The 22,852-nt window shown below is 36.5% G+C and overlaps 1 protein-coding gene across 2 annotated transcripts in view; it reads left to right on the top strand.

Annotated features, from left to right (window-relative positions):
* The window catches only part of AFF4 (ALF transcription elongation factor 4), a 74,668-nt gene that overhangs the window by 37,681 nt on the left and 14,135 nt on the right, over nt 1-22,852 (top strand). The window contains exons 6-13 of one of the 2 annotated variants that reach the window (XM_052642981.1): nt 11,595-11,628; nt 13,257-13,302; nt 15,747-15,801; nt 16,265-16,302; nt 16,708-16,870; nt 17,342-18,259; nt 21,123-21,211; nt 21,799-22,039. In XM_052642981.1, the coding sequence (XP_052498941.1) occupies nt 11,595-11,628; nt 13,257-13,302; nt 15,747-15,801; nt 16,265-16,302; nt 16,708-16,870; nt 17,342-18,259; nt 21,123-21,211; nt 21,799-22,039 (1,584 nt within the window). Of the gene's footprint in view, nt 1-11,591; nt 11,629-13,256; nt 13,303-15,746; nt 15,802-16,264; nt 16,303-16,707; nt 16,871-17,341; nt 18,260-21,122; nt 21,212-21,798; nt 22,040-22,852 lie in introns of both variants that reach the window. The other variant, XM_052642980.1, reaches the window with a different exon arrangement.

Here is a 22,852-nt window from a genome sequence, read left to right as displayed (position 1 = left end):
GATTGCCGGGGAGGTTCATCATCTTAACAGATTTGTCATCCATTTAATGTCTATGTGGATTAATTGGCCTATTTCTTCTGCCCTTTGGGCTATACCTTTTGCCTAATGAGTTTTAGGAAAATTTCTGTTTTTGTTTTATGTTGTTTTGTTTGAATTCTGGATTTTAATAATTTATTCCACATACTGCAAATGTTTCTCCCACTTAGTGCCCATTTAAGTTTTATGGTCTAAAAGATTTTGTTTGATGAATAAATTTATCTTTCTCTTATACAAAGCTTTTGCTTTTTAATGTCTTGTTAAAGAAGGTTTTTCCATCTCCAGGATCATAACTTCTCATTTTTCTTTTAATGTGATTGCAGTTTTATTTCCTTTGTTTATATTTAGCTCCATTTATTTTTGTGAGTGATACAAGGTAGAGAGAAAACTCTCTGCATGTACGTGTGTCATACCACTCTTACTTTTTAAGTCAGCTATGTTTACACATAAAAAATGCACATATAATATACAGCCCGAGTTTTGATAGACATATGCACCTTTGTAAGCACCATGTTAATTAAGAATTAGAACATTTCCTTCAACCCACAAAGTTTCCTCAAGTTCCTTTCCAGTCCACCTCACCCCACCACTGGCCCCACACAATTGCTATCTGTTCTGTGTCACTATAGGTAAGTTTTGCTTTCTCTTGAATTTCATATAAATGTAATCCATACAATGTATATATATTTTTGTCATATCTATTTGCATTCTTCTGCTCAGTATATACTTTTAGAATTCTTCCATGTTCTTGAATGTATCAGTAATGTTTTTCCTTATATTCATAATTCATTTTTATTTCCATTGTATAAAAATACCAAAATTTATTTATTCATTCACCTGTTGATAAACATTGAGTTGTTTCTAGATTTGACCTATTAAGAATTGAGTATTTATAAACATTGACTAACAGTTCTTTGTGTGAACTTGTATTTTCTTTTCTTACGGGTATACTGAGTCATACAGTAAAAAAGTAGAATTTCTGGATTATGTATCAAGTGTGTGCTAAATTGGTTGTACCACACTCCTTCCTGATCCACTCCCATTCCCCAGCCTTGTATAATGGTTTCATTTATTTTCAGTTCAGTTCAGTCGCTCAGTTATGTCTGACTCTCTGCGACCCCATGGACTGCAGCACGCCAGGCTTCCCTGTCCCATCACCAACTCCCGGAGCTTACTCAAACTCATGTCCACTGAGTCAGTGATGCCATCCAACCATCTCATCCTCTGTCATCCCCTTCTCCTCCCACCTTCAATCTTTCCTATCATCAGAGTCTTTTCTAGTGAGTCAGTTCTTTGTATCAGGTGGCCAAAGTGGTGGAGTTTCAGCTTCAGCATCAGTCCTTCCAATGAGTATTCAGGACTGATTTCATTTGGTTTACATCCTACATTTGGTATTGTCATTCTTTTTAGTTTCAGCCATTTTACTGGGCATTCGCAGTATCTCATACTGGTTTTAATTTGTATTTCCCTGAGGTCTAATGACACTGAACCTGTTTATGAGCTTATTGGCCATTCTTCTTTTTGAAATATTAGTTCAGATTTTTCACCTTTGCCCTGGAGGGGCGTGGGGGTGGGGGGCGCAGTGATGCCAGAGTTGATAGGTTTCTTTTTACTTTTTTTTCTAATAATGTCTTTGGTTTGATATCAGGATAGTGCTGGCTTCTTAAAAGGAGCAAGAAAATGTTCCCTTCATCTCTATTTTCTGAAATAGTTTGTGAAATATTCATTCTTCCTTGTGTGTTTAATATAACTCAACAGTGAAGCTATCTGTACCTCTAGTATGCTCGACTGAAAGATTTAAAATTACAAATTAAATTTATTATTTCTTTATTAAATATAAAGCTATTCAGATTTTCTATTTCTTATGTCAGTTTTGGTAATTTTTTTCTTTTCAGTCAGATTTATTGGCCCAGTGTCATTAATAAGCTATACTTATTCTTTAATGTCTGTAAGATCTACAGTAAAGTTCTCTTTCCCCTGCTACTGATTATTTGTAGTTTCTCTTTTTGTTTTCCTTGATCTGTCTAGCTGGTCATTTATCAGTTTTATTGTCGGTTCCAAGAACCATCCTTTAGCTTTTTCAGTTTTCTATTTCCTTGATTTTTGCTCTTAGTGTGATTATTTTCTTCTTTCTGCCTATTTTGGGTTTCATTTACTTTTCTTCTGATTTATGAATTTGATCATAGATTATAAAATTTCTTGTTTTAAGTGTTTAAAACTATCAGTTTCCCTCTAAGCCCTTTTTAAAAATATATCTCACAAATTGTGATATATTGTGTTTTTATTATCATGCAGTGCAAAATATTTCCCTAATTTCTTCTGTGACTTCTTCTTAGAGCCATGGATTACTTAGAAGCGTGTAGTTTTATTTTCAAGTATTTGAGGATTTTCCAGGGGGGAAATGGCAACCCACTCTGGTATTCTTGCCTAGGAAATTTCATGGACACAGAAGTCTGATGGGCTACAGTCCAAAGTGATTCAGTTTTATATACATTCATCTTCATATTCTTTTCCATATGGTTTATCATGTGATATATCTATGCTATACAGTAGGACCTTGTTGTTTATCCATTCTGTTTATAATAGTTTGTATCTGCGAATCCCAGACTCCCAGTGCATCCCTCTCCTGCCCCCTCCCCCTTGGCAACCACAATGCTGTTCTTTATGTCTGTGATTTGGTTCCTGTTTCATAGATAAGTTCATTTGTGTCATGTTTTAGGTTTCACATGTAAGTGATGTCATATAGTATTTGACAATATATTCTTTTTAAAATTTTTATTCATTTGACTGCATCTGGTCTTAGTTGTGGCACATGGGACCTTTGTTTCGACATGCAGTGCTTGGACTCTCTTAATTGTGGTGGGAGTAGGGGGCTCAGTAGTTGTAGCACATGAGCTTAGTTGGCATAGTTGCCATGCAGCATGACTGATCTTAGTTCCCTGACCAGGGATTGAACCCATGTCCACTGCTTTGCAAGGGGGATTCTGAACCTCTGGACCACCAGGGAAATTTTGACAATGTATTCTTTATTGGTGATATTTTTAGTTACAAAGATGAGAGCAAGAGAAGGTTGCAGTGGGCTAAAAAGGTATTAGAGGCAGTGATTATATAAACGGAGATTTTGTTTTGAGGCACTGTCTGTAGAAGGGAGCAGAGAAATGTGGTGGTGCCAAAAAAGGGTCTGATGATATTGCCTGGGGACTATTTTTTATAAGATGAGGGCATTTTATCATATCTATGTGATTTTGTTAAAAAGGAAAAGCAAGTGATAAGTGGGAAAGAAAGAAGGTAATCTTAGGAAATCTTCACAAAAGGAATTGAAATTTATGCCCAAGTAGAGAATATTTGCCTTGAAACACAATTAGAACTTCCCAGCTGGCTCAGTGGGTAAAAAATCCACCTGCAGTTCAGGAGATCCTTAAGTCAGGACGATGCCCTGGAGGACAGCATGGCTACCAACTCCAGTATTCTTGCCTGGAAAATCCCATGGACAGAGGAGCCTGGTGGGCTATATAGTGTCCATGTGGTCACAAAGAGTTGGACACAACTGAAGTGCCTGAGCATGCATGCACAGAGCAGTTATGTCATTCTTTTTCACAGGAGGGAAAGCAGAGTGAATGAGTGTGCTTAGGGATAAGTTGGTAGATTTTCCAGTAGTAGTTTGAAGTGAACTAAAGCTTTTGACTACCTTTACTCATATTCAACTGTATGTTTTGAACAATCCCTGGCAGTGTTCTTGGTGCTGTAGATGTACCACTGAGCCATTTCGATGATGCCAATAGAATAGTTTCTGGCACATAATAGCTATTCGGTAAATGTTTGTTGACTGAATTTAGATATATTAATATATACTCAGGTAACTCTGTTTACCTGAGTAAACAATGGAAACAGTGGGAACGGTGAGAGACTTTATTTTCTTGGGCTCCAAAATCACTGCAGTTCGTGACTACAGCCGTGAAATTGAAAGATGCTTGCTCCTTGGAAGAAAAGCTGTGACCAGCCTTGAGAGCATATTAAAAAGCAGAGACATTACTTTGCCAACAAAGGTCCAGGTAGTCAAAGCTGTGGTTTTCCAGTAGTCGTGTATGGGTGAAAGAGTTGGACCCTAAAGAAAGCTGAGCACTGAAGAATTGATGCTTTTGAACTGTGGTGTTGGAGAAGACTCTTGAGAGTCCCTTGGACTGTAGGGATATCCAACCAGTCAATACTAAAGGAAATCAGTCTTGAATATTCATTGGAAGGACTGATGCTGAAGCACCAATACTTTAGCCACCTCACACGAAGAACAGACTCATTAGAAAAGACCCTGATGTAGGAAAGATTGAAGCCAGGGAGAGAAGGGGATGACAGAGGATGAGATGGTTGGGTGGCATCACTGACTTGATGGACAAGGAAACCTGGCATGCTACCGTCCATGGGGTCGTAAAGAGTTGGACACAACCAAACTGAACTCAACTGTGTTTAGATTTTTTATTTTCTGAAACAGCTCAGTTAGCTACTTACTGATTATTGCTTTGGCTAGGTTACTTTTACAGGGTTTTGGGGGATTTTTGGCCCCACCATGTGACGTGCTAGATCTTAAGTTCCCTGACCAGGAATCAAACCCTCACATTTTATGATCACATTTTATGTCTGGTATGTGAGGTATCCAAAGAGAAGTTTAGGTCTTTTCAATATGGAAAAGTTGATAGTTATTCTTGTTCATTTATTCTTCCTAGCTGTGGCTTATTGCAGTTTTAATTGTGCTTTGTTAAGATTATTTATGGATTGTGTTAACTGATTTTAATTCAGCTAATCTTCACCAATGCACAGATGGCTTAAAAGACATACGTGCAATGAAACTATCAAAAGAAAATAACACACAAATCCTTTTCTGACCAAACAAGAAAATGGCAAAGTTGAGATTGTCCTTCTCCGGGTATGAGCTCTTTATCTGCCACTGCATGGTAGAAACAAAGATGCCATAAGCATAAAAAAATCCAGATTATCAGCAGTAATTTGACATGCATTTTTATCATTAATCTTGCTTTTAGTGTATATAGCATATACCTTGAGATAGTAACTGATAAAATGATGAAAGCATCATAATTTGTTCTTAGTGACATTTTGAATTATGTGGTATTCAGTACAACCTTTCGGAGAAGGCAGTGGCAGCCCACTCCAGTACTCTTGCCTGGGAAATCCCATGGACGGAGGGGCCTGGTAGGCTGCAGTCCATGGGGTCGCCAAGAGTCGGACACGACTGAGCGACTTCACTTTCACTTTTCACTTTCATGCATTGGAGAAGGAAATGGCAACCCACTCCAGTGTTCTTGCCTGGAGAATCCCAGGGACGGGGAAGCCTGGTGGGCTGCCGTCTATGGGGTCGCACAGAGTCGGACACGACTGAAGTGACTTAGTAGCAGCAGCAGCAGCAGCACTAAAACCTTTAACATAAATCAAGTCTAATAAAATTTTATTAAAAACCTCTTTTGTTGTTTCTCCCAGTGTTCTCCCTTTGTTTTAAAACTTGGTCTTTTTATTGCAAAGAAAATGACTGAAATCCAGTACAAAGAGAGCACAGACTAAAATGCATTCCTTTGTCAGGAAACACTATTGAAATAGACTTAGAAAGCAAAACTAAAGATTTAAAAAACAAGTATTAGAATAAACCATGCAGTGTACAAGTTAGGTCTATATAGATGAATGAAAGTGTAGGTGCTTCTAGTTACTAGTATCAATTTTAAGAGATTTGTTTGCTTCTCTTTTCAGTTAGGTGTGTGTGTGTTAGTCCTTTAGTTGTGTCCGACTCTTTGAGACCCCATGGATTGTAGCCCGCAGGTTCCTCTGTCCATGGAATTCTCCAGGCAAGAATACTGGAGTGGGTTGCCATTTCCTCCTCCAGGGAATCTTCCCGACCCAGGGATCAAACCTGGGTCTTCTGCATTGCAGGCAGATTCTTTACCATCTGAGCTACCAGGTTACTTCAGTTATAAAATACTTGAAAAGCTATTTTTGTGTGTGTACCACTCAAAGAAAGATATAACAGAAAAGTTAAGTCCTAAAGTATAGATAATTTCTCCTCCCCCTTCCTTCATGGAAAACTGGTGTGGCACTCCCAAATACTTTTTATATTAACCCAGAAGTTCACTGATTATTTGTTTAATGACAATAAGGGTTGGTGTACTTAAAAGTGAATTAGATACATCCCTGGTGGTTCAGATGGTAAAGCATCTGCCTGCAATGCGGGAGACCCGGGTTCAGTCCCTGGGTTGGGAAGATCCCCTGGAAAAGGAAATGGCAACCCACTCCAGTACTCTTGCCTGGAAATTTCTGTGGATGGAGGAGTCTGGTGGGCTACAGTCCATGGGGTTGCAAAGAGTCTGACATGACTGAATGACTTCACTTTCCCTTCCTTTCTGTCCCTCCCTCCGTCTTCTCCTTCCCTCCATCCTTCCTTTTTCCTTTTCCCTCCCTCTCTTTCACATGTAAGTCCCAAATAGATTAGATCTTTTCATAGCATATTTAAAATGATAATAATAAATTAAACCCTCTTCTTAGAATAAAAGTGATGTCCTAACAGTGAATGAAAAAGTAACTGCCTCAAGTTAGGAAGGCAGTGTTTTAAAAATAATGTTATCACTATGTGTTTCCATTGTTATTTATTTATGGCTGCTCTGGATCTTTGTTGCTGCACACAGACTTTCTCTAGTTGTGGTGCGTGGATTTCTCATTGTATTGCTGTGGCTTCTCTTTTTGTGGAGCACAGACTCTAGGGTACATGGGCTTAAGTTGCATGTGGAATCTTCCTGGACGAAGGATCAAACCTGGGCCACCTGCATTGGCAGGTGGATTCTTAACCACTGAACCACCAAGGAAATCCTGTATTTTTATTGTTGTTAAAAACTGTGATGATTGTCATATGTGCAAGCTTTAAAGACTTGGAAACAGAATTTCCTAACTTAAGTGAGTTTTGAACCCATTCCCTAAAAATACTAAACCATAACCTTTTATTTTCTTGAGAAATTGTTTTGTGTCAGTGACCATTGGAAATCTATTAGCTAAATTTCAACAGAAACTTTTGCATATTAATCTGCAAGATTGAAACTTTGGTATCATGGTGTAGTCAGTACAGCATCTCTTCCATTTGTCTAGCTGTGTCTTTGTGATACCCAGTGGAACAATTATCAAACCAGTTTTAGTGTCAGACTGTATTTTTGTGTGTATGTAAGGAAAGCATTGTTGCCATTGATAAATACAATTTTTAAATTACTCTAGAATATTATTTTATCTGAGCCCTTTAAATTTTTAATATTTTGGTCTTACATAATATATACTAGTTAAATAATAATGCAGATGGCAACCCATTTCAATATTCTTGCCTAGAAAATTCCATGGACAGAGAAGCTTGATGGGCTACAGTTCATGGGGTCGCAAAAGTCAGGCGCAACTGAGCACACACATATTTGGGAGATACAAATGTAAAAATGTCTTAGTGGTAGGGAGTACATGATCAAAAGAGCTTGGAGACCAGTATCTTTAAGCTGTAGTCATTTCCTATTTGCACCACTGCAGTTATCTCCTGACAGAAATGTCTTTACTTCCAATCTAGATTTCTCAAAGATGTTTTCTACTTAATAGCCAAGGTAATCATCACAGTATGCAGAGGTACTTGTATAATTCTTCAGCGTAGTAAACTGTATACACACACACACACACACACAAATCTTTAATATGGTCTGTAAAAATCAGCTATGTGATTTAGCCTCTTTGGTCCTGAGTTTAATTTCTTAACCCTCTTCCTTCTATACCTTTTCCTCTCATGGGCTGCCTAGAAGTTCTTTATACTAGCTATGCTCCTATTCTTTCTTGCCTTTACACATGCTTTTCTGTCTACCCTGAACGCTTACGTTTCTCATCCTTTCCCAGTCTACTTCCTACATATCCTTCAAATTTCATCCTGAGCAGTACCTACTCAGGGAAGCCTTTGCTCATTTTTCTGGTCAGAGGTGTGTGTGTGTATGTGTATCTGTATGTTTGTTTCTCATGTACACATGTATGCACACACACATAATAATAATATAATTGTTATTTTTATATTATTTTATAATACCGTGCAAGCATTTACCCTTTGTTGTACTTAACACAGTTGCTATTTTATCTTGATTTGCATGAGTAGTTGCAAAAATACTCATTAAGTTCCATAAAGACAAAGGCCATGTCAGTTTTTGCTTATTGTGTTTTTCCAGTACTTAGATATGTGAGTGAATGTGTATCAAGGAGTTCGGGTTTCAGCTTTAGGAAAAATGAAGAGCCATTGTATGCTCTGTGAAAAATGAGGGAGTATTAATGATATGTACTAAGACTTGGACTTTAGAAAGGTCAACTAGAGGCTGTAGTTGAGTGAAAGAAAGACTAGAGCCAGGAAGATCTGTTAGATGACCATTGTAAATGAAGAAAGGTGAGAACCTACATCTTTGCAGTACAGATGGAGAGGAGAAGGGGTTGCATATAAGTAGATGGTCTAGACAGAATCCAGTCATATTTGCTTATGTATTTTATAGGCTTTGGTTTTTTTTAGGCCACCTGTGTGGCACATAGGATCTTAATTCCCCAAACAGGGATCAAACTCATGTCCCCTGCATTGGAAACATGGAGTCTTAACCACTGAATCACCAGGGATGTCCCTCCAGTTGCTTTTGGTCACTAGCTGACTATTGTCAGAGGTGAGAAAAAGGAATCAAGAGACTACTTAAAAGCTTAGGTTATTAAACTGTTAGACCATTTACCAGGTAAATAAGTATAAGACAATTAGTCATTCAAGGCTGGGTAGAGAATTCTTTTCATGTAAAAAAATAAATGTTTGTTTGTCTGTGCTAGGTCATAGTTGGAACATGCAGGATCTAGTTCCCTGACCAGGGATTGAACCCAGACCCCCTATATTGGGAGCACAGAGTCCTAGCCACTGGACCACCAGGGAAATCCTTCTTTTCATTTTTAGTAAGATTCACAGGAATGACCTCTTGGTCACTGATGTATTTAAAGACTTTTTTAGAATAGCTTTGTTGAGATAGAATTCACATATCATACAAATCAGCCATTCAGAGTATACAGTTAAATGGTTTTGAGCATATTTATAAATATGTACAGCCAGTATAGCAGTGAATTTTTAAACATTTTGGGAAATCTGTGGTGATCCAATGCTTAGGACTCTGCATTTTCACTGACAAGGGCCTGAATTCAATCCCAGGTCTGGGAACTAAGATCCCACAAACCACATGGCATAGCCAAAAAGAATTTTTTTTTTAATGTTTAGAATATTTTTATCACCTCAAAAGGAAGCTCCCTACCATTTAGCTGTCAACCTTTTTCCCTCTGTGCCCCTCCCAGTCCTACCCAACCAATATGTCCTCTCTATTGATTTCCCCTTTCTGGACGTTTCATGTAAATGAAACCATATCATATTTTGTATATCTCTTGCAACTGGATTCTTTCTCTTCGCATAATGTTCAAGATTCTTCCATGTTGTAGCATGTATCAGTTCCTTCATTCTTTTTTATGGTCAAATAATAATCCATTGTTTAGAAATATATCATTTTGTTTATACATTCATCACCTGATGGAAGGCTTCCCTAGTGATGCAGGAGATGCAAGAGGTGCAGGTTTGATCCCTGGGGCAGGAAGATCCCCTGGAGAAGGAAATGGCAGCCCATTCCAGTATTCTTGCCTGGGGAATCCCAGGGACAGAGGAGCCTGGTGGGCTGCAGTCCATAGAGTCACAAAGAGTCGGACGTGACTGAGTGTCTAACACAACAACAGCTGATGGAAATTTGGGTTGTTTTGGGCTTTTGGCTACTATGACTAATACTTCTGTAAACTTTTGGCACAGTTTTTTGTGTGGACATGTTTTCATTTCTCTCGGTTATACCTGGGGCAGAACTGCTGGACCATGTTGTAACTCATATGTTTAATTATCTGAGGAACTGCCAGAATGCTTTCCAGAATAGCTAGAGGTACCATTTAGTATTTCCCATTAGGTTTTCAGTTTCTCCACTTCTTATCAACACTGCAGTTATCTATCTTTTTGATTCTAGTCATCTTAGTGGGTGTGAAATGATATCTCATTGTCAATTTGATTTGCATTTCCTCCCAATGACAAATGAAGTCAAACATCTTTTCATATGCTTTCTGGCCACATTTCTTGGGAAAATGTATAGTCAGATCCTTTACCCAGTTTTTTCACTGGGTTACTTGACTTTCTGCATTGAGTTATAACAGCTTTTTATATATTGTAGATACCAGTCTCTTATCAGATATATGATTTGCAAATATTTTCTCCCCAATTTGTATGTTGTCTTTTCGCTTTCTTGATAGTATCCTTTGAAGCACAAAAGTTCTTAATTTTTATGAAATCCAATTTATCTATTTCTTTCATGCCATGTGCTTTTGGTGTCATATATAAAAATTCTTTGCCAAATCCAAGGTTATTAAGATTTGGCACTGCGTTTTCTTCTAAGAGTTTGTAGTTTTATCTCTTAGATTTAGATCTTTGATCTATTCCAAGTTGTCTGTGGTAAGGATCCGACTTCATTCTATATGACTGTTCACTTGTCCTAGCATCTTTTGTTGAAGAGTATTCTTTCTGTGTTGGATGGTCTTCATACCCTTGTTGAAAATGAGTTGACAGTTGATGTAGGTTTAAAGTATTTTTAAACAGCAAAACTATATTTTAGCTTTGATACTGTTTGGATTTCTCTTTCACAGATAATTCTGTCATTTTTAGAAGATTATACTTTTAAGTAAGCTTTTGAAGAGAATAGGGAAGTTTGTGTGATCTTAGTGTACTGCAATGTGTACCACAGACTTAACCTAGAAAAATGTACAACTTGCACTTGTGAAATAGCTGTTCTTGTCTTGAAAGTTGAGTTTGAAAAGTTTCTTTCCTGGACATTTTGGCTTTCTTTTTACTGATGCTTGCTGAGTGCCAAACACAGTGCTAGTATAGGGCTTACAAAGAAGTATGTAAAATGAGTATAGAAATCTCTTCCTCAGGTTGCTAATTATAAGATATTGGGAGCAGGGAGAGGGAGTAAAATGACATGGTAATAACTGTGAATGGGTTACTAGTCCATAATAGTGGTATGTTTTGAGTATATATAATTTGCATAACTATTTTTACTTTAATATATCATTATTAGTATTCTTTAAAAAATAACATTTTCTTAAGACCAAGAATTAAATTAGGATATGAGTGCCAAGGATGCTGCTAAAAACAAATGATAAAGAAAGACTGTTACATAGATTGGTACTTTTCTGTATTAAGCTCTGGGAAGCTCTGCTACTGACCATTGAATTGGTGAATCTGATCAGATGGGATCATTAAATTCTTTTGGTTTGTTTTTTTTATGCATTCTTTTTTTGTTTCATTTTTGCTTTTGTCTTTTATGCATTTTTAGTAACTCAACAGAATCTTCCATTGAATTAGTTGGAATTGAGTAGCTTAATGTGAAGTATTTTTCTCTAATGAAACTTTTTCTCTTAATGTCACTATATAATTTTATGTCCCTTTTTCTCAGGAGTCTCAGCAGTCCAGTTTCGGCCCTGGAGAACAAAGTGAGTATTTCTTTTCCTCTTGGTTTTTATATTAAGCTGTTTATTGCACATTCATTTCTCGTGGTCACATCATATGATTCTTTAATAATTCTTTTGTGTATCTCATCCCAGTATTTATGATCTGATGATTAGTAATGGGTTGAACTGAATCTTAGCTTAAAAAATGAAGAATTATAAATCACTCGGTATCAAAATAAGCTATTTTTATTAAGTATTTGAACTAATAGTTCAGAGCTCATGAGTTCAATTTGATGGCCACCTCATATCCCCAAGAGCCATTCTATTCTTTCTGGGTCTTTTTAGCTGTGAAGAAAGTCTGATGTGTGCTACAAAATCCCTGTCTACCTCCACTCTCTTGGCCTCTCAGAAGAGCTTGAGGGGAAGATAGCTTTGGGGAGTTTCATTGTGATTCCATGGGTTGATGGCTGTATAAATTGATAGTGGTAAGGTCAGGAACCTTCCAAATGTCTGGACTTCACCATAAAGCTCTCTAAAAAAAAAACCCAAATGTTTGTTTGCCAAGAGCAGTAACTTCTCAGGTATATTTACTCTGGTAATAAGCTATTTAGAGAGATTAAAATGTGGAGCTTTTTTAGTCCTTAGTGTGTTGACTTTAGTGATCTTAAAGCAGAGGTCCATTTTAAGGTTAACATATCTTATGTAACTATTTCTTTGTTCTGTCTTAAAACTACAGATAGGAAGAAAGGACCCAGCATTATAGATACATAGTAAATAACTACCTGTAGGCCAGAAAGTATTCATTTTCTCTTAAATCTTTTAAAAGTATCCCTTTACTTCTACTCCTCTTCCCCCATTCTCTCTGCCCATAGCTAACTATTGGCAAATGGGACCATAAGCTGCACCTACTCTTTATTTCCTGTGTTTTTCACTTAATTTATTTTAGAACTGTCTTTGTATCAGTATGGGCTTCCCTGGTGGCTCAGACAGAATCTGCCTGCAATGCAGGAGACCTGGGGTTTTGATCCCTGGTTTGGGAAGATCCCCTGGAGGAGGGCATGACAACCCACTCCAGTATTCTTGCCTGGCAAATCCCTATGGACAGGGGAGCCTGGTGGGCTACAGTCCATAGGGTTGCAAAGAGTCCGACACAAACTGAGCGACTAACACTATCACTTTTTTTTTTTAATATCAGTATAAAGCTCTAGTTCATTCTTTTTAAAAACAAGAATGTGTTATATTGTTGAAACTATCCTAATGTATTTATCTAGTCCCCTGTAGATGGGCGTTGGTTTCCAGTTTTACTGTTGCAAACCATGCTATAATAAACTGTGTGAGTGTTTATTTGTATGTATGTATTCCTCCAGATGTAGTATAAATTCATTTCCTTTTAACTGCTAGGTCAGTGGATATGTGCATTTATAGTATTGGTAAGATAATATTATCAAATTGCCCTCTAGAAAGATTGTATGAATTTACAGTCCTACCAGTAACATGTGACATGCCTGTTTCCACCAGTATTTCATACAGTGTACATTAGAGTGTTAACTGATTTGATGGATGAAGAATTATGTTTTTATTTATATTTCTTTGAGGTTATATAGATAGACATTTTAAAATATAAATACCCATACTATAGTTGCTGATGTCTGCATTCTTTTTTGCTCCAGAAAGATATAATCCTTCTAAAACTTCAAATGCACACCAGTCTAAATCGTAAGTTTATTGCTTAATAAGTTTAATGTTTGTCTTTTTTTTTGCTCAAAATCCAACTTGTAGTATCTGGATATCTAGAACACTTAGAAATATGTGTTTAATCTTTTAAGGCACGAGTAGGCAAACTTTTTTGTAAAGGACCAGATAGTGAAATAGTTTATTAGACTTTAGGGTCCAGATGGTTTCTGTCTCAACTACTCAACTTTGCTGTTGTATCATAAAAGCAGCCAGAGACTATGGGTGTGGTTATGTTCCAGTTAAAACTTTCTTTACAAAATAGGCCTAGATTTGGCTTGTGGAGCCATAGTTCATGTACCCCTGCACTGGCGCCCCACTCCAGTACTCTTGCCTGGAAAATCCCATGGACGGAGGAGCCTGGTGGGCTGCAGTCCATGGGGTTGTTAAGAGTCGGACACAACTGAGCGACTTCACTTTCACTTTTCACTTTCATGCATTGGAGAAGCGAATGGCAACCCACTCCAGTGTTCTTGCCTGGAGAATCCCAGGGACGGGGGAGCCTGGTGGGCTGCCGTCTATGGGGTCGCACAGAGTCGGACACGACGAAGCAACTTAGCAGCAGCAGTAGCAGCTCTATGATTACATTTTTTTCTTATCTTTCAGAAGTGTTTGTGATGCTAGTTTGTTTAAACAAACAAAAAAAAAAACACGTGAAAAAAATACAGGATTCTTCTTAGTAAAACCCTCCATTTGACCACAAAATTTAGAATATTAAAGCAGCACAGTTCATACTGTCTGTGTTGTTTTCCTACTTTTATTTTATAGGTAGACCCAGAAATATGTATCAAAATGTAGTAGAGTGGTATATTGGATGATAATAAATTCCAACTTAAAGAATGAACTTACTGTTGAATTCCTGAGACCACAAGTTAATCCAGTGATTGAAACAAAATTCTAAAGAAAGTAAATAACCAGTATAACCACAGTCTATACTGATAACCTCAGCCTCTTCAGCTGAACATAGTGGGAACTGAGTGAGAATAAAAATATATGAGTACAAGAAATTTCACCTGCCTGTTGAAGAGTTTAAATTATGTAAATTCCTATTTATTATATTTATTCATGTGCAGAAAACCGATGGGAGCTTACCATATATGTGCAGATTACTTTGGTTTCTGAGGGAACAAGAGCATCCAGTACCTTAAGCAGTATGGTAAAAGCTTGACATATTCACATGTGTAAACAGGTTCATTGACCTGCCATTATTAAATCATAAGGGCTGAGAGAATTCAGAGTAAGCACATTTCTTTATAGGAAATCAGTCATAGAAATGTACTGAGACCTTGACCAAAAGAAGACCTTTTTATCTGTCCCACTGATTTGGTCATCCTTAGAACAGATTTCATAGTTCTAACAGATTTCATAGTTCGTCTGGTTACTTTGTATCAAGATGGTCATTTATGTGAAACTCTGAAATTGGGATCAGATTTAGAAACTCAGATTAAGTTTTGAGGGGAGAGTATTAGTAGTAGTAGGAGTGAAAGAAGATTTCCTTTCCATTGATTGGAGACTGTCAGGAAATTTTGAGAAGAAAGGTAATGAAACTAGTGGTGATAGAAATCAAACATTTTCTAGTTTTCCCTAAGGTTTGTGTTAATTTTTCCTTTCTTATAAAAAGGCAAGGAGTGTTTTGTGATTCCTTACTCAGTTTTTAATTTTGATTTTGATTCTGTGGCCTTAAGGAAAATCTAAATCTATAATTTTACTTTTAAAAACTAATGCCAGGAACTGTTAACTTAAAGTATTTATTTGTGTTTTTTAAATAGTTGATTTGAATTTTGATTAAGAAAGATTTGGACTCTGGAGTTATTTTTAATTCATACATGGTTATTTCTCTTGTATAACCAAGGTTCTTGCCCAAAATTGTACATCTGCAAAGAGCACTCATCTTTCATAGCAAGGCATTTATGAACTAGCACTTTGTGTGTTCTGGTTTTCACAACTACCCAAGTGTACATATCTCTTCATGAAACATGGGGGATAGTGAAATAGAATTGCTGATGCTTTCATTTTATCTTCCTTCTTTTTGAGAGTCATATTCCTCTAGTGGACTATTGAGTATGAGTATGGTAATTTGTTTTAATAATGAATGAGTTTGTATATTTGCAATTAGAGATAACAGAAATGAGTATGGGAGTTTGTGGCAGGTAACTTTTATTTAATTAGAAAACAAAGATGAATATTTTACTTATGGAAAAGTTAGAGCTTCCAAAATTGAAATTGTTAAATGTCATCTTTCTCAGATTTTTACTCTGGATATAAACCAAACCAGACATAGTAAGACTTACTGGGTCTTTTCTTTATTTTTCAATTAAATCTTTGGCTACCACAGTGACTATTTCTAGAATTATTGTTGAATATCTAATACTCTGCTATGCCATGATGAAATTCCCAAAATAATCATCCTTTCTGTCTTTTCCTTCTAGTATGTTAAAAGATGACTTAAAGCTAAGCAGCAGTGAAGACAGTGATGGGGAACAGGTGTGTCTACTTATGATTTACTAGTTTCATACAGTGTTTCTTTTTATTGTATTTTACAAGAATTATAATTGAATAATACATTTATGATCCAGGTAGTTAAGATAAGTTCATTCCTGCTTTTCTGACACTGGTATATTTACAGTTTTCCACTCTGTCTTTAAACCTCCACTTTTTTCCCTTATTTTTTTTTGTTAAATGTCTTTTCCTTATTACTTAGCATATATCAGAACATCCTCATGAAGCATGAGATTGTTGATAAGAGGAATTATTAACACAGCTTTTAATCTTATCCTGGCAATTCATTATTCTTCCAGTGAAAACAGTATTTCATAAGTGTTAAGTGACCATTGATGCATATATTAGAGAAGAAAGTTTTTCTATTAAGATTTCACATATTGTTCACATTAAGCAGATAAAGTACTATTTATTCATTTATAGATTTCCTCTCATGTTTTAATTTTAGGATTGTGATAAGACAATGCCAAGGAGTACACCAGGAAGGTAAGCATCCTTTTATTTTTTGTTTTATTTAGAGTGGAAGGGTCAATCTGATAACAGTGTGTAGTGATAGAGTAATTGACCTTATAAAGTAAATATTATTATTACAACTCTGTAAATTAACTAAAAATCATTGTGAATTGTATTTAAAATAAATGAATTTTAGAGTATTTTGTACCCCAGTAAAGCTTTTATTAAAGGTGAGTACTAATGGCTAATGTGGCATTTCAGAAACTTTTTAAGGAAGTATTTATTTCATTTATAATGAAGTTTTAGAATCATAGAATTTGAAGAGATTAACAAATAGTAAACATTTTAAATAAAGTGGAGTGTCAGCTTTGAATGCTTACGGGTTGTCATTCTGAAAAAAAAAATCTTTTGGTCATTTATATTTTTTATTTCTTTTAGTAACTCTGAACCTTCACACCATAATAGTGAAGGGGCAGATAACTCCAGGGATGATTCTAGCAGCCACAGTGGATCTGAAAGCAGCTCTGGATCTGACTCAGAGAGTGAAAGTAGTTCCAGTGACAGTGAGGCAAATGAGCCATCCCAGAGTGCATCTCCTGAGGTGAGAGGGAGCCAAGAGGGTCCCTTCTTTTTAGGCACTCTGAAGGCCCCTGGTGATGCCCAGTATTTACTTTGAGCTTTATTTTTCTTTCAACCTGGTGACTCATGTTATTTAGTTATGGTGAAAAGAAGTCTTAAATAGTATAAATTCACTGTAACTTGATAAAATGTGGTTTAAAATCTCTGTTGGTTCCTACATCATTGGTTTGCTTTCTGGAATTAAATGTACTGTATGGATTCCTGAAAGGGCTACTTAATATTTAAAGGCTATATATATAATAATTAGCTTATCTTCTCATTCAAGTGATTAGAGCTATTATTATTTTTAGCCTTTTGCTTTGGTTCAGTTAGAACTATGAAAAACATATGCTTTTGTGGTGTTGGGCATCGTGTTTTTTCCTCTTCCTTGAGATTATGAAGAAAGGAGAAAGTTTCAGTACTGAAAAAGCATACTTCTTTCTCTGTTTTTCAGCCTGAACCACCTCCCACAAATAAATGGCAACTTGATAACTGGCTGAATAAAGTAAATCCACATAAAGTGTCACCAGCTTCTTCTGTGGACAGTAATATCCCATCATCTCAAGGCTATAAAAAGGAAGGCCGAGAACAGGGCACAGGGAATAGCTACACGGATCCAGGTGGTCCTAAAGACACAAGTTCTGCTACTCCTGGACGAGACTCCAAAACTGTCCAAAAGGGATCAGAAAGTGGGCGTGGGAGGCAAAAGTCTCCTGCCCAGAGTGACAGCACAGCACAGAGGAGAACTGTAGGAAAAAAACAACCCAAAAAGACTGAGAAGGCAGCTGCTGAAGAGCCCCGTGGAGGCCTGAAGATAGAGAGTGAAACTCCTGTAGACATGGCTACCAGCATGCCCTCCAGCAGACACAAAGCAGCCACCAAAGGCTCAAGAAAACCCAATATAAAAAAGGAGTCCAAATCTTCCCCTCGACCTTCAGCAGAGAAAAAGAAATACAAGTCGACAAGTAAATCTTCCCAGAAATCGAGGGAAATTATAGAAACAGATACCTCATCCTCAGATTCGGATGAAAGCGAGAGCCTTCCTCCTTCCTCACAAACTCCTAAGTACCCTGAGAGTAATAGGACTCCCGTTAAACCCTCCTCAGTGGAGGAAGAAGATAGCTTTTTTCGGCAACGAATGTTCTCTCCTATGGAAGAGAAGGAACTTCTTTCACCCCTCAGTGAGCCTGATGACAGGTATCCACTTATTGTGAAGATTGACCTGAATCTCTTGACTAGAATACCAGGAAAGCCTTACAAAGAAACAGAGCCACCCAAGGGGGAAAAGAAAAATGTGCCAGAAAAGCACACAAGAGAGGCTCAGAAACAAGCCTCAGAGAAAGTTTCCAACAAAGGCAAGAGAAAACATAAGGTTTGTAATGGGTTTTTTTGTTGTTCTTGTTGTTGTTGTTGTGTGAACATCATCCTCTAAAATGCAGTGGAAATCTCATTAAGCCAAAAACTAGCTAGTTGATTCACAGCTATGAAGGAAAATAGAGGTGAGGCTAAAGTCCTGATGAGACAACAGACACAAGAGTCTCTTGAGGACCACTGTGCCTCTCCCTGTCTCCTTTAGTAAAGAATTATAGTTTCTAATCAGATAAGAAGTGAACCAGTACATCTGTTCATAGTGTGTGCTGGCCAGTGTAGAGGTGAGAACAAAGCAAAGATTGCAAACTGACCTTTACAACATTTTTAAAATTTTGGTTTTAAATGTCTTTAGTTGGGATATATACTCTCCAGGCTGTCACACTTCATAACACTTTCTTCTCTCATATATCCAGACCAAGTCACGTTTTAGATTACAAATTCAAGCTAGTAAATTGACTCACCAATTTTAACATGTCCTTAAGAATGTCACCAATCCATTGTACATAGCTGTACCACAGCTTTTCTGCTTTTTCAAACACCCATATCTGCAAGTTCAGAATTAAAAACATCTGCTGGCACATAGCCAGCTCTTGTCCCTAAATAATTCCAAGATAATTTGGATTTACAGATAAAGCTTGGTGTATACTTTTATGATCAGCTTTTTTAGACCCAGGAAACATGAAAATTCATGGATATCTGTGATTGGAAGATAATGGACGTATAATGGAGCTGGAAAACTTAAATATAGAGACAGATTTTTTGGAAAGAAGTGTGATCTCTCAACTTTAGTAAGAAATCTTTAGAGGAGAGTACATTTTACTAATTTGTATGGAAGAATAGTGTAATTTTCCTTGATACACATGTGTGAATGCGATTATAAGATATTGAAAACATGAGCAGGTGAACAGGATACCAGGTGGACTGAGAACAAAATCCCAGGCCCAGCTGACCCTGAGAATCTCATGTAGAGGACAGGAAGAATATAGCATTTTCTTAAAATGAAATGAGTCTGCAGTTTTCCCTCTTTTTTCCTTGGAACCACAGTACTGTGTGCTGTTGCTGATGTATTTGGACAAATGAGAATAACACTTTTTTTTTTTTTGCATCTTCAAAAGTTGAAGATTTTTTAAAATTTGAATTTCTATAAAACTGAAGCTTCCTACTTTCAGTACTATAGCTAAGAGCTTCCATTATTGTAGTAAAGGGATGCTTTATTCAACTGGTAAACTCTTTAGGGCTGATGGATTCTAGAGCCCACAGCCTCACATTGCTGGACTTAGTTATGGTATTTTATATTATTCTATATAATTCATAGAAATTATATGAAATAAGAGCTTGTATATGATAGATTTTGCTCCTTAAAAAAATAAGATGTTTCTTATGGAATTAAAAAAATGGTTCTTTTATCTTTAAAAAGGTATTACAAATCTTTATAAACTTTTTCAGACATTTAAAATATAATATACTGAGTATATTTTACTCTTGTTTAAAATTTTACAATATACATAACTTGTAATTAAAAAACCCCTTCCTCTAAAAGGAGTGTCCCATATCTCTGTTGGAGAAGGAAATGGCAACCCACTCCAATATTCTTGCCTGGAGAATCCCATGGACAGAGGAACCTGGTGGGCTACAAGTCCCATGAGGTTGCCAAGAGTCAGACATGACTGAGCGACTAAGCATATCTCCTTACCTCCCCCACATCTCATTGGCATGTATTCCTCACAAGTTTTTTTATATCAATACCTGTAAATGAAATTTTAATTTTATAAAATGTATATCACCAGGAAACTTAGTGATGATTATTTCCCCCCCCTAGAATGCCATACAATTTGCAGGATCTTAATTCTCTCACCAGGGATTGATTCCAGGCCCCAACAGTGAAAGTGCTGAGTCCTGACCACTGGACCACCAGGGTATTTCCCAGTGATGATTTTTGAGATTGCTTTGTTCTTGAAGATAAAGCAGATAATACTGAGAAAGAGACCAGCCAAGGATAATTAAAGATGTGGATTCCTTTTTCTCATGTTCTCGCATGTCCAACTTTAATCATTTGTGTATGGGAACAAATTCTTTTGTATGGCAGGATGTTTGCAATATTTGTGCCCTGATATTTAAATCAATAGGAAAACTTAAATTCCCCAAGCATAGTAGCTTGATAATTATAGACAGGCCCATAGCTTTTGTTTCAGCAAAAAAGTTTTTCAAAAATCATTAGTCTTGGCTAAAAGCAAAAAAATGGACAGTAACAAGTGTTGGTGAAGATGTGGAGGATGACAGTGCCGATGGGAATGTAAACTGATGTAGCCACTTTGGGACCTAGTTTAACAGTTCCTCAAAAAGTAAATAGACAGTATTCCCTTATGACTCAGCAATTTCATTCCTACGTATATACCCGAGAACAGTGAAAACATGTCCACACAAAAACCTGTACTTGAAAAGTAGGAAAAATTCAAATGATGAATGGATGAATAAAATGTGATATATCCATACAATAGAATATATTCATTCATGAAAAAGAAAATATTGACAAATAATCTTACAACACAGATGAATTTTATGGTATGTGAATTATATCTTAATTATCACATCCCCCCTCCTCAAATCATGAGACTGAAAAGATGCCATTTAAAAGACTGTTTCAGCATTTCAGCTTTTCGTATCTAAAATAGGAGACTTCTTCTCAGACTTAAAAACCTAATTTATTTAACACTGTTTAAATGAGTTCTTTCACTTCACATTTATCTTCTTTCTGAAGTATATCAGAGATTAACTGTTTGAGGGTGACTAGCACTGAAAACTGAAATTAGATGAATAAAAATCAAAACCTAACTGCCTTTTTTTTTTTCCTGTTTTTCATCCAGAATGAAGATGATAACCGAGCCAATGAGAGCAAGAAACCTAAAACAGAGGACAAGAATATGGCAGGCCACAAACCATCCAGCAGCAAAGAGTATGTCTGAAAAACATGTTAATGTGTGTATTGATCTATGTGTGTTATTTGCTGCTGGGTACTTTCTAATGTGCTCTTAGAATATTCCATTTAGTATGTATATGTTATACATTTCTGTACACAGTCATATACCAAATAGTGGGAGGTTTTGCTTTTAGTTAATTGGGATGAAAAGCAAGATTCAGTCACTTTATCTTTCTTTTTAGGAGAATAGGAAGTATTCATAGGATAAGAATTAAAGTAAAGCTTTACCACTTTCAGGCCGGATGGCAAGCTTATGTATAGCTGCAGGAGACATTCACCATTCCTCTTTTTGTTCTTTTATTCAATCACTATTTATTGAATACTTGTGTGTGGCAGACCAAGGTTTAGGCACTGAGTATACAACCATAATGGGGAGGAAACACTGGAGAAGATATCTGCCCTCTTGAAATTTATAGTTTTATTTTGTTTTATAGAAATCATATGTTCTAATAATCAAATAGGGAAAAACAAATTATCTTGAAATGAGGCAAAGTCAAATGGGAAAAGTCCATCACTCTTACATGACTGTGTGGAGAAATGAGGGCATTTGTTTGGTTTGGCAGGTCATCTAAACAGAGTACTGCTAAAGAAAAAGATTTATTGCCTTCTCCTGCTGGGCCTGTTCCTTCAAAAGATCCAAAAACAGAGCATGGCTCTCGGAAGAGGACTATTAGTCAGTCTTCTTCTTTAAAGTCAAGTAATAACAGCAACAAGGAAAATAGTGGCAGCAGCAAAAACAGTTCCTCCGCATCAAAGCAGAAGAGGACTGAAGGGAAGACTTCCAGTATCTCTAAGGAGGTCAAGGTAAGGCACTGAGGGACCTGAGCCTTTTGAAAAAACTCTCCTTGCCATGTGACTTCTCCAAGGTAACTATGCTTTGAAAAATTTTTAAACATCTTACTAATCTTACAGATCTGTTCATTTTTACTCTCAAAATGTCGTAGTCTGATAATAAACTTGTGCTGTGATCTGAGACCATGAAAGGAATGAAGTCATCTGGACACACGCATATTATTGGTTAAGGCAGAAGTTGGAAAAGTTGGTTTTCCATAATTGGAAAAGTTGGTTATGGAAGAACAGTTGATTATGATCAAATATATAAATAACTCCAGTTGTTCTGATTGTGTTCTTATCTATGGTTTTAAATTGTCTTTGGATCATTTAGAGTTAGATTTTACAAGCTAGTTATACTACATAAAGTGCTAAAGCAACCATTTGGCTTCATGAAGAAGAAAAATACTCTTTAGCTGAGCTAGCACTGGAATTAGCCCTGGAGCATGATCATCAGGTAGGGGAATATTCTTAATGTTTGTGGGTGCATAACTGGATCAGAGAAGCTTTTTCAAGGTTGTACTTAGGCTCTAATACTGAATTTGTTTATCAGGTTTTTCATTGCTTTCTAAGGTGATCTGATCAGGAGCAAACTCCCTGAAAAAGTTAAGAAAATACCTAGTTTTTTTAAGTATATAATTTACTGCATTATTATTTGTGACTTAAAATAAGCAACTGTTTAACAGTTGAAAAAATTGACAAAGGCAGTTAGTTGTGCTTATTAAATGTGGTGATTAAATCTTTTAAATTTTGAGGTAATTTAAATTGTGAACAACGTCTCAAATT

Source organism: Budorcas taxicolor, chromosome 7 (genome assembly GCF_023091745.1).
Source record: "Budorcas taxicolor isolate Tak-1 chromosome 7, Takin1.1, whole genome shotgun sequence".
Classification (NCBI taxonomy): domain Eukaryota; kingdom Metazoa; phylum Chordata; class Mammalia; order Artiodactyla; family Bovidae; genus Budorcas; species Budorcas taxicolor.
This window is presented reverse-complemented; position numbering and strand designations above follow the sequence as displayed.